Source organism: Corythoichthys intestinalis, chromosome 17, assembly GCF_030265065.1.
Source record: "Corythoichthys intestinalis isolate RoL2023-P3 chromosome 17, ASM3026506v1, whole genome shotgun sequence".
NCBI lineage: Eukaryota > Metazoa > Chordata > Actinopteri > Syngnathiformes > Syngnathidae > Corythoichthys > Corythoichthys intestinalis.
The window spans coordinates 10,925,652-10,939,583 of NC_080411.1; the positions used below are offsets into that span (position 1 = coordinate 10,925,652).

The 13,932-nt window shown below is 38.6% G+C and overlaps 1 protein-coding gene across 1 annotated transcript in view; it reads left to right on the top strand.

Moving 5' to 3' along the window:
* Positions 1-4,233: 4,233 nt before the first annotated feature.
* The window catches only part of alpk2 (alpha-kinase 2), a 30,291-nt gene continuing 20,592 nt past the window's right edge, over positions 4,234-13,932 (top strand). Inside the window, exons 1-2 of the mRNA XM_057819607.1 lie at positions 4,234-4,250; positions 9,707-11,024. Coding sequence (XP_057675590.1) covers positions 9,771-11,024 — 1,254 coding nt within the window. The 5' untranslated portion in view covers positions 4,234-4,250; positions 9,707-9,770. The remainder of the gene's footprint in view (positions 4,251-9,706; positions 11,025-13,932) is intronic.

A 13,932-nucleotide genomic window follows, 5' to 3' on the forward strand; every position in this document is an offset into this window, starting at 1 on the left:
TCCATTTTTTGAAACCGATACTGATATCGATAACTTCCTGCTCCTCAATGCCGATATCGATAACCGATAATAAATATATAATTTTTTGAATGTATATTCACCCAAGTTTTTGAACACCTAGAGGCTAAAAAAAAAAAAAAAAAAACTAGGGCTGTCAAAATTATCGCGTTAACGGGCGGTAACTTTTTAAATTAATCACGTTAAAATATTTGACGCAATTAACGCAGATGCTCCGCTCAGACAGATTTAAATGACAGTACAGTGAAACGCTCACTTGTAGTGTTTTATGGAGTTTTGCTGCCCTCTGCTGGCGCTTGGGTGCGACTGATTTTATAGGCTTCAGAACCCATGAGCATTGGGTAAGTAATTGTTGACATCAACAATGGCGGGCTACTAGTTAATTTTTTGAGTGAAAATTTTACAAATTTTATTAAAACGAAAACATTGAGAGGGGTTTTAATATAAAATTTATATAACTTGTACTAACATTTACAGTGCCTTGCAAAAGTATTCGGCCCCCTTGAACCTTGCAACCTTTCGCCACATTTCAGGCTTCAAACATAAAGATATAAAATTTTAATTTTTTGTCAAGAATCAACAACAAGTGGGACACAATCGTGAAGTGGAACAAAATTTATTGGATCATTTAAACTTTTTTAACAAATAAAAAACTGAAAAGTGGGGCGTGCAATATTATTCGGCCCCCTTGTGTTAATACTTTGTAGCGCCACCTTTTGCTCCAATTACAGCTGCAAGTCGCTTGGGGTATGTTTCTATCAGTTTTGCACATCGAGAGACTGACATTCTTGCCCATTCTTCCTTGCAAAACAGCTCGAGCCCAGTGAGGTTGGATGGAGAGTGTTTGTGAACAGCAGTCTTCAGCTCTTTCCACAGATTCTCGATTGGATTCAGGTCTGGACTTTGACTTGGCCATTCTAACACCTGGATATGTTTATTTTTGAACCATTCCATTGTAGATTTGGCTTTATGTTTTGGATCATTGTCCTGTTGGAAGATAAATCTCCGTCCCATTCTCAGGTCTTGTGCAGATACCAACAGGTTTTCTTCCAGAATGTTCCTGTATTTGGCTGCATCCATCTTCCCGTCAATTTTAACCATCTTCCCTGTCCCTGCTGAAGAAAAGCAGGCCCAAACCATGATGCTGCCACCACCATGTTTGACAGTGGGGATGGTGTGTTCAGGGTGATGAGCTGTGTTGCTTTTACGCCAAACATATCGTTTTGCATTGTGGCCAAAAAGTTTTGGTTTCATCTGACCAGAGCACCTTCTTCCACATGTTTGGTGTGTCTCCCAGGTGGCTTGTGGCAAACTTTAAACGAGACTTTTTATGGATATCTTTGAGAAATGGCTTTCTTCTTGCCACTCTTCCATAAAGGCCAGATTTGTGCAGTGTACGACTGATTGTTGTCCTATGGACAGACTCTCCCACCTCAGCTGTAGATCTCTGCAGTTCATCCAGAGTGATCATGGGCCTCTTGGCTGCATCTCTGATCAATTTTCTCCTTGTTTGAGAAGGAAGTTTGGAAGGACGGCCGGGTCTTGGTAGATTTGCAGTGGTCTGATGCTCCTTCCATTTCAATATGATGGCTTGCACAGTGCTCCTTGAGATGTTTAAAGCTTGGGAAATCTTTTCGTATCCAAATCCGGCTTTAAACTTCTCCACAACAGTATCTGGGACCTGCCTGGTGTGTTCCTTGGTTTTCATAATGCTCTCTGCACTTTAAAAAGAACCCTGAGACTATCACAGAGCAGGTGCATTTATACGGAGACTTGATTACACACAGGTGGATTCTATTTATCATCATCGGTCATTTAGGACAACATTGGATCATTCAGAGATCCTCACTGAACTTCTGGAGTGAGTTTGCTGCACTGAAAGTAAAGGGGCCGAATAATATTGCACGCCCCACTTTTCAGTTTTTTATTTGTTAAAAAAGTTTAAATTATCCAATAAATGTTGTTCCACTTCACGATTGTGTCCCACTTGTTGTTGCTTCTTGACAAAAAAATTAAATTTCATATTTTATGTTTGAAGCCTGAAATGTGGCGAAAGGTTGCAAGATTCAAGGGGGTCGAATACTTTTGCAAGGCACTGTAATTAATTGAAAATAATGTACTGTTTTCCTGCTTCGTGTTTATTATCATCACCAAGTTGGCGCTGTCCTTGTAGATGCTACAATATGTGCTCGTGTGTTAATGTCATTCGAAATAGTTGGAAACCCTTATTTATTTATTCATTTTTGGAGTAAAACGTTTTTAATTTTACAGACAAAAATACTTTTAGTAAATGTCGACTGTCTAAAACTAAAGTAGTCTTGAGTTTTCGTCAACAAAAACTAGACGAAGACAAACACATTTTGAGATGACTAAGATATGACAACAACTAATAAGTATTATCGTCCAAAAATGACCAAGACAAAAATGAAAAGGGCTGTCAAGAACAACACTGGTCTGAGGCTGAATCCCTTTCTGATTGACAGCGAAATGAGCGAATCAGAATCTTGTTGTATTAACATTCGCGGGAGTTTTATTTTTTCAATTTTCATTCCGTTGTTCTGAGTTAAACCGGAGACTGTCATAATCATCCTAGCGACACTTGCTTTGTAAAAATAAAATAATATAAAAACAGATTAATTAATTTAATCTAATTAGACTAATTAAATTAATTCTGGAGTTTTTTCCTATTGCAGCTGCTTGTGTTTGAAGACTTGACTTCTGGCACGCTAGTTTCTTTCCCTACTGAACAGCGGGTGGTTGCCGAGGAGGCAATACCTCCAATTTGATTCAGCATTTGTACAAAATTAAAGGTTAGTAAAAATTGTCATAAACATTTCCCACCAGCTACGAGAGTTAACTCCAGCGTGTTTAGTGTGTCTAGCGGTGGTAAAACATTTTTTTTCTCTCTCTGGCAACTGTCTCTGTTGAGAAAGCGTGTGTGTATAATATAAACATGATACGAGTCATACATACATGCTTTTTATGGAAAAAATTCAATTATTTTTATTCTGATGGTAATAATGTTGAGCTGTGGCTGTGGGTTTAGGCTCACCTAAAGGACCATATATATACATTATATATATATATATATATATATATGTATACACAGTGGCGAGAACAAGTATTTGATACACTGCCAATGGGTTTTTCCATTGGCATATATATATATATATATATATATATATATATACACAGTGGGGAGAACGTATTTGATACACAGTCAATGGGAAAACCCATTGGCAGTGTATCAAATACGTGTTCTCCCCACTGTATATATATATTAAATTTTATCTTAACATTATACTTAATTTCCAGTTTGCTAATATAATTCGAAAAATAAAATCCTGTTCAAACGAAAAAAGTTTTTTTTTTTTTTTTTAAACCCAGATGGCTCAAAGTAACACATTTTAGAGCTGTAATTGCAATAACGTGATACCGTAAAACTGAGATATTTTGGTTTAAGGTTATCACACCATCAGAATATCATACCGGCACATGCCTAATTGACAACAATAGACATCCAATTCATTCAAACTGGAAGGACTGGCTTAGAATCGTCATCTTTTAAAGGGCCATCAATAGCAGCCCAATGAGTTAATTATGCACAGAGCCATGAAACGTATGAGTTCGAGTTTCCTGTTTTTTTTTATCGTTTCTAGATTCAAACTACCTTCCTGTGTTCCTTTCTACCTCTATTTCCTTCTATAGTTTTTGTTATGTTTTCATTTCTTATTACCTTTAGTCGTTGATTCTGCTATTAACAAACAATTGCAGTTCTTGTTTTTTTTTTTACGCCTCCAGTTGTGAAAAATGATTGTTCAAATCAGTTTGTCACTAGGGACAATTGCTATGTTTGCGAAAACAGTATAAGTAAAGCCCATAAGAGAGAATTTACTAGGAAAACAAAAAACTCTTAGCTTTACAGCAGAACAAAATAGCCATATCGAGAGATTAAATAAGAAAATAAAAATGATGTTTTTACATTTTTCCGTTAGCTAACAAACCATAAACAGTTCGTCGAAAGCACTTTTGTTGACGCTCATCATTGTAAATATAGATAAGCCTTTTAAATCTTGAACATCAGCGCTTGTCCGCGCTATCAGGTAACTTTGCATTCGCGAGGCGTCGGTGGGGGGTTCGCTAAAAATAGACCCTCTTCACCCACTTGAAGGACGGTTCACGCTCAAGTGGTTCATCACAGCTTTAAATCGTCAAGCACGTCTATGGGAGAGGTACGTACTTTGCGGCCTATTCCTTTTTATTAGCCTTGAATCCATTCCACAGGGTTGTTCTTGGTTCCGGAATGTTCCACTGGGCATTTAAGATGGCACATGATTTGAACTGTTGCATGAGTGATTGATGGGACTTTCAATCATATCGAGTTGCTGTTTAAATGTCATCTCCAGAGACTTTCTTGTGTTGTATTGTGGTAACGTGCAACTCTGCAAGATTTAGATTGAATACAAACGCCATTATTTAAGGTAGATGCTTAAGTAAATGGTTAAATCGGAGGAAAATGGCATAACTAATTTGTTGGCTGCCATTGGCAGTGACAGATGTCCAATCATTATGACTGGGAGTCAAATTGGATTGGACGTCTACCGCCGTCAATGGCAGTGAAACATGATCACTCAATGCAATGAAATGGATTTGATGTCAATAACTGCAAACTCATTAGCAATTTTTGGGATAAATATGAATATATTTCTGTCATAATAGTACAATTGAACAGTAAGAACATAAAAAAGCTTTACTTGAAAATTCTGAAAATTTCTTGTGTTACTAAAGTATTACTATATTATAATAATATTCCTAGATTAAAGTATTCCTCAAAACTCAAATACAACAAATAAAGTGTACAAAATTATGACTACAATATAAAACAATACAAAAAAAAAAAAAAATCCTGAAATAAAAACCAATCCTTCATTAAAGCTGTTTTCAAGTATCATGTATTATTAATTATAATAAGTATTTCATGTATATTCTAGTATTTCTTTGATTAAAAGTAAAAATGTGTGCAAAATAATGACTCAAGAAACTACAACACAAAGCCCACTATTTTTCCTTTGTTGCTGTTGTTGCGTAAGCAGTACTTTATTGTACCTCATAGTATCTTATTTTCTTCACTTTGTTTTATTAATATGACGTACAATAAATGTTTTTGGATAGTTACTTTGAGATTTAGGGGGTATTTAGGAGTACTTAAAGGGTTAATTCCGACTTACGCGTTACATCGCCAAAAAATGCACATGCACTATTTTGACTTTTAAATAGGGGTTTTTCATTGTATATACATATTGGCTTTGTGTTTTTACAACTACTGTTGTATTAATCATGTAAGAGAGCCATTTAAAACACATGAAAAAGCATTGCACAACCCCTTCAGAACCGCATTTTTTTCTGCTGGGCAAAAAAAAAAAAAAAAAAAAAAATCTTTGTTGATTTTTACTCTACACAAACAACCAAAACAAAGAGCAATTTTTTTGGTCGGGTATATTTCTTGCTTTTATTGGTAATTTTTAATGTTAATGCTAATGTGTTTTAATGAGAAATTAGGACTTACGTTTTCCTTTTTGAAGTTGCGTTTGGTCAGCCATTTTCAAAGATCCAAAAATAGCAAAGAGGGCGTGCTAAATCTCATGATTTGATTTTGATGTGAAACGTTTCTTCCAATCATCTCCCAGAAGTGGCAATAGCAACTAAATTCAGTGTATTTATTGGTTTAGAGTGCTTCAGCAGCATGCTCAGGTCTGAAAGGGTTAATATAGCCTATACATAACTTAATTGCACAAATTGTATGACTTTTGTCCCTCTGAGGATGCCGTTGATTTTCCAGAATATTAACAACATCACAATGAATATTTAAATTTAACACTCCTATTGAAAGAAAACAAAAGGTGGTTACACATTTTGCATGTAAAAGGTTTGAATAGGAATTGCATAACTTGTTAAGTAGTTTATTAAGTCTTACTTAAAACAATTTTCATTTAACTACAAAACATAATAGTCACTTAAAGCAGCTGTGTGAAGTTCTGCAACAATTAATCGAATAAATGAAGTAATTCGATTAGAAAAAAAGCTTCGAATTAAATTTAACTGCTCAGATGATAATTTGTGTAATTAGACTGGCTTTGTAATGGTTTGTTTTGAAAGTGTCGCATTTAGTTTGAATTATTTGGGAAGATACACTGCCCTCTGGTGGCAACAGTGAATATAATGCTGTCTGATATGGCTAAATCCAACAAAAGGCTTATATGTTTATTTATGCATTTGTAATTTAGTTTAGAGGTACATTTAGCAGTTTTTTTGTGGAAATATGTTTTGAACGATTTGTTAAGAGAACTGTACAAAAAATAAATAACATTAGCATTTCATAGCATTTAAGCTAGCGGACTTTTGCTATGCCATTTAGGTTAATTTGATCTACTAAATTTACAAATCAATTCAACTAATTAAACACCAGTTGTTTTGTGTTAAGCGTTTTATTGTCTAAATGTGTGCTCATAATTGTACATGTTTGTGTTACAACTTTACAAAATAATCAAAATGTGGAAAAAGTCAAGTAAAGTTCAAAGAACCACAAATGGTCTTGTTTGTTGTCTGTCTGGCTGAAAAACGTCACATTTAGTGAGGAGAGAACAGGCGTAATAAAATGACTTATAAGCTGGCCGCCTGAGTTTTTGTTGGGTTTTTTTTTTCTTTTTTGGCAAAATACGGAACATTTTTCACAAAATATTATTTGGTTGTACTTATATCCTCATTTTTAAAATGCCTTTTGAGGCTATGTACAGGTATAATTTTTTTTCCTTTGTTTTACATATCCTAAAATGATTCTGTGACGCATTAAATGTTTGTTGTCCGATTACTCAATTAATCGAACTTATTAATTGATAGATTAATCTAGGGCTGCAGCTATCGAATATTTTAGAAGTCGATTAATCGATAGACTAGTTAGTTCGAATAATCGAGTAATCGGATAAGGAACATGAAAAATTAAAATAGCTGAGCTGAGCCTCAAACGGTATGATTTTTTTTTTTTTTTTATGAGAATCTATGTACAACAAAAGAACAATTGGCTAACTTACATAGAAAAAGTCCGCTAGCTTAGATGCTATAAAATGGTTCGGACACATATTCCCGCAAAAAACAGCTAAATATACCTATAAACTAAATTATGGATGCATTAAAAAACAATAGCTCAAACAAAAACTTAGCTTATGTTGGTCTTAACAGGGAACAGTTGGATTCAGTCATGTAAAAAGAGGCAGACCAGAGTGCAGTGTGTCCACCCTAATCAATAAAACTACATGCAAACACTTTCAAAATTAACCATTACAACGCCAATTTAATTAAACGAATACTCGAAGCAACAAAATTTAATTTGAGTATTTTTTTCTAATCGAATACTCGAGTTAATCGATTAATCGTTGCAACACTAGATTAATTGATTACTTAAATTATAGACAGTTGCAGCTGTTGTGTGTAACCACTTGAAATAAGGTTCTTGCATAAATAGGTTTCATTTTTTTGAGTGCAGTGTAGGAACTCGTACGTAACCCGTGGACTACCTGTATTACTATTGGTATTCAAATTATTGATATCTAGATTGATTCACTGTTAAATTGCGCTGATGAGGAGCTGTCAAGTCCCTTTCAGTAGAGGAAGGTTTAATGGCTGTTTATTTGGTGTATAAAGGTTACAGTACTGTATTCAGTGTAAGTCTAAATAAATATACGAAAAACCTTGGTCGGAAATATGAAAACTCATAACAGTGTCCTCACTAGGATTTCATATGCTGGCGTGTTGTTGTTGTTGTCGTCGTCGTCGTCGTCGTGTAGCGTGCCTCAAGCGAGGAGGTGCCCTTCACTGAGTATGTGACAAATGCAGGCCATGGGTGAAGATGTCCTGGTATTTTTCCAGTCTGATCGCCTCCAGCAAGCCTTCCAGCACTCGTGTAAATCAACAGTGCCACTTTCAACACCTTGTAGTCAGCTACAGCGACACTTGCTGTCCAACTTACAGAGCAGTGTACTTTGTGCTTATTAAACATCACAATAAATATAGAAGAAATATAAATAATGCTATTTTGTTCTCATTGCGGGAAAAAAACGCATGGAAAATGTATATTCCGGTCAAGGCAAGTGAAAAGAAAAATGTCTTGTAAATTTGACAGCAAAAAGAAGTGTTGTTAACTAAACAGCCAAATTTGAATGTTCAAAATTAATGAATAGAAAATAGGTCATCAAAATTCAACACACAGGCGGCATCGGCCTGCCTATTTGCATATATATGCTTTCTTCTCTTCAAGTTGATGTAGGGTTTTTCAAATTTAGTTGAGAGGAGCTAGCTGCCAATTAAATCAAGCTAACATTAGCTAACTAGCTAATGTTATTCATTTCATTTCAACTTTATTAAGATTAGTAGGGGCATGAAAATATATCGAAATGGTGATATATTATGATATTTTGAATCACAAATGGTTATTAATATGCTCCCGTCAAGAATAAATATATCGTTTTAAAAAAGTTACTGTAATAAAAAAAAAAAAAAGGGAACCAACAGGTAGCTAGCAAAATTTCCCACTAGAACAGTGTTTTGCTGCCATTGACAGCACTAGAAATCCAAGTCATTTGGACTCAGAGGGGGTGAATGAATGAACGTTCCAGTTTAAGGGTGATTGGACGTCTCGTGCAGTGCATTCACAGCCAGTCTTTTAGGTATTTACATGCCACATCCTCTTTATTTTAGGGAATTTACTAGTATTTTGGGTCACTTCCGATTCATTTAGGGGCATTCTTCAGTCACTTCCTTTTCAGCAACCCAAAATCAACAGGAAGTGACCCGTATATGCCCCAAAAGGAAAAGAATGTGGCCGTAAATCTACAGGAAATGACCTAAAATGCCCCAAAAAAACAACTCATTGCCTGGCATTGGCTGCCACTGACGGCCATTGACGTCCAATACATTTGAAGTGGAAGTGAAAGCAACGAATGAATGAATGTTTATTCACTGCCACCCACTTAGTTTAAATGGATTGTAATTCTACTAGTAATAAACCCATTCCGATTCACAGCAGAAGGATGAAAACAGCTTGTTTTTCTGTTTATTAGTCGTTTTGTACAACATCCTAGAATGATTTCCTGACCCATGTATCGATAATTGTTCTATCGCTACGTTGTGCGGTAATCGTGAGCCTTGTATCGCGTATCGTATCATGAGGTACCCAGAGATTCCCACCCCTAGTCTGCAGACGTACCTATAACAGTGAGTTTTTAAAACTACTTAAAGAAGAAAAGTGATCTAGTTTCAGATGTTTTGTATATTATTCCATTGGAATTGGAATGGAATTTTATTGTCATCATCATCGGTATCATTGACAATAATTGACAATTACAAATTGTGATATGATTTGCCCGAAGGAACCGAAGAAGAAGACAAAGGCGGACGAGATGAAGCATATACTTGCATTTACTTCTGTCTGACTTAATGACTGTCTGTCCTAACACTAACAATGTTCAAAATGAATGCATCTTGTGAGCAAGTATGCAAGTTACAAACTATACCAAGATTAAACTGTATAGATAACCAACTAAAATACTAAGTAAAACTTTACAATTAATGAATATTCTGAATTCTGTGGGAGCATCAACATTGCGTCAGACTGAGAGTTTTAACTATTTTGCAGGGACTGGCAGAGACTGAAGTTGAAGGGATGCAGTAGGTGTGAAAATACAAAACAAGCCGCATCGATGGATCTGACGCCTATCTCAACTGACAATCAACGACAGTCACCACCAATTCTCTCAGTATCTGAAAGCAACCAGGATTCAGGCTATTTTTCTCTTTTGGGAGATTTCATGGACCCACCGGCACAGTTCGTACCCTTGCTACCTGACCTGTCTACTGGCCTTATCTCACCCAGGTGTGAGATTTACACACAGCCTATCCTAATACCAAATACAAGACACCAAATCAGGGTTGAGTCGCTCAGTCTGGAGAGCGAGCACAGTCGGACCGCCTATTTGAGGTCATTGTCAGATACCTCAGAAGATTACTTGCCTACGGACCCTGTGTCAGACTTGTATATCTTTGAAAGTGAGACACAAGATTTCATCCTGAGTCCAACTGCCCGGGAAATTAAAGTAGATCCAAACCATGACGACTCTCCCTTTGCGTTTTGTGATTCAGCAAAGAATGTGACACACAGTAAAGCCCTAAACAAGGACTGGGTGATGTTGGCGTCTGAGTCAGAGCTGGAGTCGCTCACCGATGTCACCCCTCGAGGACCGAGGAGCGTCAGTCCTGCCGAGCAGTGGGCTGACGCCTGCCAGTATTTGGATAAGAGGGATGTCTTCCCTTCTTCCACTTCCAGCGAGTTATCTTTGGAAGAGACATGGGTGTCCGGTTACACTAGGGAAGGGATTGGCTGGGGCGGGGATGACAACATAGGTTGGAGGCCGCCAGTGGAGAGGTGGTCCTCAGTGGAAAGCTGGGCCAGCGCACTCTCAGATTGGAACGTCATCGGGATGCCGGCGCAAGAGCTCACAGCGACCTTCTCAGAGATAGGAGCAGAGATAGACGCCCTTACCGAAGCGCTAGCGGACATTCAGCCCTACAACGAGACCGAACAAGGGATGGGGCTCCAGGATCGGCCTGTCGGAGGAATCATCCAAGAAGAATCCATCCAGTGTGAGCAGGAATACTTTGCTTTCCAAACACAAGTAGGAGACATTGTCCAATCTCTTGGCGATTCAACAGCGAACACCCAAACGCAACCAGAGGAACCTCCAGTTGCCAACATCGCTGATGAAAACCTATCCCTTGTTTCTTCTGGCGAAGATCTAGACATCCTAAACCCTGCATGGACTCATTTAAGGGATGTGGACCTTCCTCGATTTGTCCAATTTTTAGGGACAGAAAACTTGAAAGAAGACAAGATTGTACTGAAGATAGTGGAGGATGGAGATGTGTCAGAACAACCAGCTGAGCCAACAAATGAACAGGTATGATTTTCAGTGGATTTTTAAATACAATCACAAACCAAGAATCTAAGTCAACAACAAATGTAACAGGACAACTACATTAATCTCTTTTTGCACTACCAACTCGGGCTGTCCCGATTGCATATTTTTGCACCCGAACCAGAGTCACCTGATTTTGAAAATCTGCCGATACAGAGTCCCGATCTGATACCGGGAAAAAAAAGGATTTTTAAAATTATTTGAACAAAAGTTCCAAACATGTTACAGTACTGTACTGTTTACAGTACATCCTCTTCCGTAATTTTGTAACTTCATAGTAGAGATATACCGATTATCGGTGATGACATTTGGAAATAAGACTGCCTTTTTTTAATCCGACCGATATGAAAAAAATACATTTAAAACTGGGTTATTTCGGCTCAGATGCAGCCATGCCTCTGTCTCCTGCCTGCGGTCTCCTGCACTAAATTCACCCCGTCCTCCTATTGGTTAAATGGTAAATGGAATTACACTTGTATTGCGCCTTTCCGCCTTTTTAAAGCCCTCAAAACGCTTCAACCTATAACCTCGTCCACCTACTAGTGACGCAGTACCAGGAGAAACGTGGGGTTCAGTATCTTGCTCCAGGATACTTAGACAAGGTCATCAGGGTGGAGAATTGAAACCACAACCTCTGGGTTGGGGAACGACTACTCTACCACTGAACCACGTCAGTAATAATGATAATAGATCACATTATTTAGCAAAATGTACCTCAAAGGGTACCGCGGCTAGAAAGACATGTAGCTCTTAAAAGACAAACGTTAGTATGAGCTATAAAAAAAAATAATAATGTTTTAAAACCCCTTTTTATGTTTTCGTTTTAATAAAATTTGCAAAATTAGTTTAACTCGTAGGTCGCCGTTGTTGTTGACGACGCAATGCACTCTGGGCGGTAAAGTCACTGGGCCACGCTGCCAAGCTTCCACAGTGTCACTCTTTACGAGCGGAATATTAATGAGTAGCCGTGCTTGATATTAGAGTATACATGATCCAGGGTGTTCCCTCCCCGTTTTGGACACTTAACATGCTGGAGAACCTTTGGGAGTACAGTCTTTAAATTGGCCCTGCTTAGGTCTCCAGCTTTAATATGAACGCCATCAGGGTAAGCCCGCTGCTGTTCATTAATGACATTCAGGAGAAGCGAGAGCCCTGTGCTAGAGTTAGCATCCTGTGGGATGTAAACAGCCGTGATTATAACAACAGTTAGCGCTCTCAGGAGAAAATAAGGCCGACATCTAACAGACATGTACTCAATGTCTGGGGCGCAGTCTCTATGATTACACTGTTGTTGCACCATGCACTTAGATACAGAGCCCCCACCTCTGCTCTTACTGGAGTCCTCTGTTCGATCCCAGCAGTGCAGAAAGCGGCCGGCTAGCTGCATGCTAGCGTCTGGGCTCTTCGGAATGAACCAGATCTCCGTGATGACTAAAACACAACAGTCACGAATGTAGCGGTTTGCCACAAGTTGTTACACCAGGTCATCCATTTTGTATGTGATTGATCTGGTGTTGGTGAGGGGTGTCTTATGTGGGTTGTTCCTTAGCTGTAGCAGTAGGCCATACCTGCAGCCCTGCTTTTACTCCCTCTCCTTGCGCCGCCTGCCTCTCTTCACGGACCCGACAACAATCCACGTAGCACCCGGTGTCCTAGCTAGTTCGTCAGGGATGTTATGCTGGTTAAAAAAAATCCTCGCGAAATACCATTTTGTGTCAGTAGCCAATGTCCATTAGATATTGACAGATGTAGTGGTATAACGCTTATGTATACATGGACAGTCCAAAGACATGAAAAATAGCACTGAATGGGAAAGCCATGAGCCGCTGCATCTGCGTGCGCCGCTATCATCAATATCTCGGCAAGCCGCCTAGGATCGGTTTCAAGACACCGCTGATGAGCTCGAATTGGATGCAGGTACGACGTTGGGAACTCATCCCACAGCTCGGTAACAAAACAATCTGACCAGCCGCAGAATGGGACAAAAATGCCAGTCGTCATACTAGCTTCACTTGCTAGCTAGCACAGCTATTCTCCTAGTCCATGTGTCATAATAATTGCATCACAAACCAATAAAAACACAAATAGACGAACGCAATGCACTGAATGGCAAACACGGTGGACTTAAACCAACAGTCGTAACCGCTGGAGAAAAGGTTCCAGACGTTCTTATTCCGTTGACCGTATCACACTACGGTCACAGAGGTGAACACAATGTAACGTGGCTACACAAATATTGTCGCCCTCTCATGCCAAGGTTCTGAAGAATGAATGGTGAGCGTGACAGCTGAAGGAAAATGATGGGAGGGGCAAGAGAGCGTCTGTCTGAGAATAGCCCAAGACCACCACGATAACAGCACGCATCTCTTGTGTGTCAGGGTAATAGGGTTGAGGGTTAGCACAGCTGCTGATTGTAACACAACACCGCTTTTCCCACACACGCGTCGCCGCTGCATCCCCGATTTAAAAAGGCGACGGTCCAAAACAGGTTCCTCATTGGTTGTTGTTGGGCTCCGATGAAGGAAGATCTGCTGTAGACCAGAATCGCTTGTGTGCAGTTCATATGGCCTACGGCTGTAGAAGCATGGCGTTTCGTAAGCTTTCAAGATCGACGGGAAGGTACGTGATCTTTTATAGAAGAATAGCCAAAATGTCTTGAGTCTTGAATGTGTTCGGGAGAATATTTGCCCCAGAAATTCAAGCTCCAGCGAAGAGGATTTGCAGGATTTCTCTAGAAGACAATCCTGAGAGTCAAAAGTATCGAAAAGTGACAAAGTATCGATAGTGAAATGTTGTATCTGGATACATTATTTGATTGCAAAAGTATCGATACTCGGTAATATTTTTGTCTGACCACAGGTCACTAGAAATGTACTATATATCACCCTTA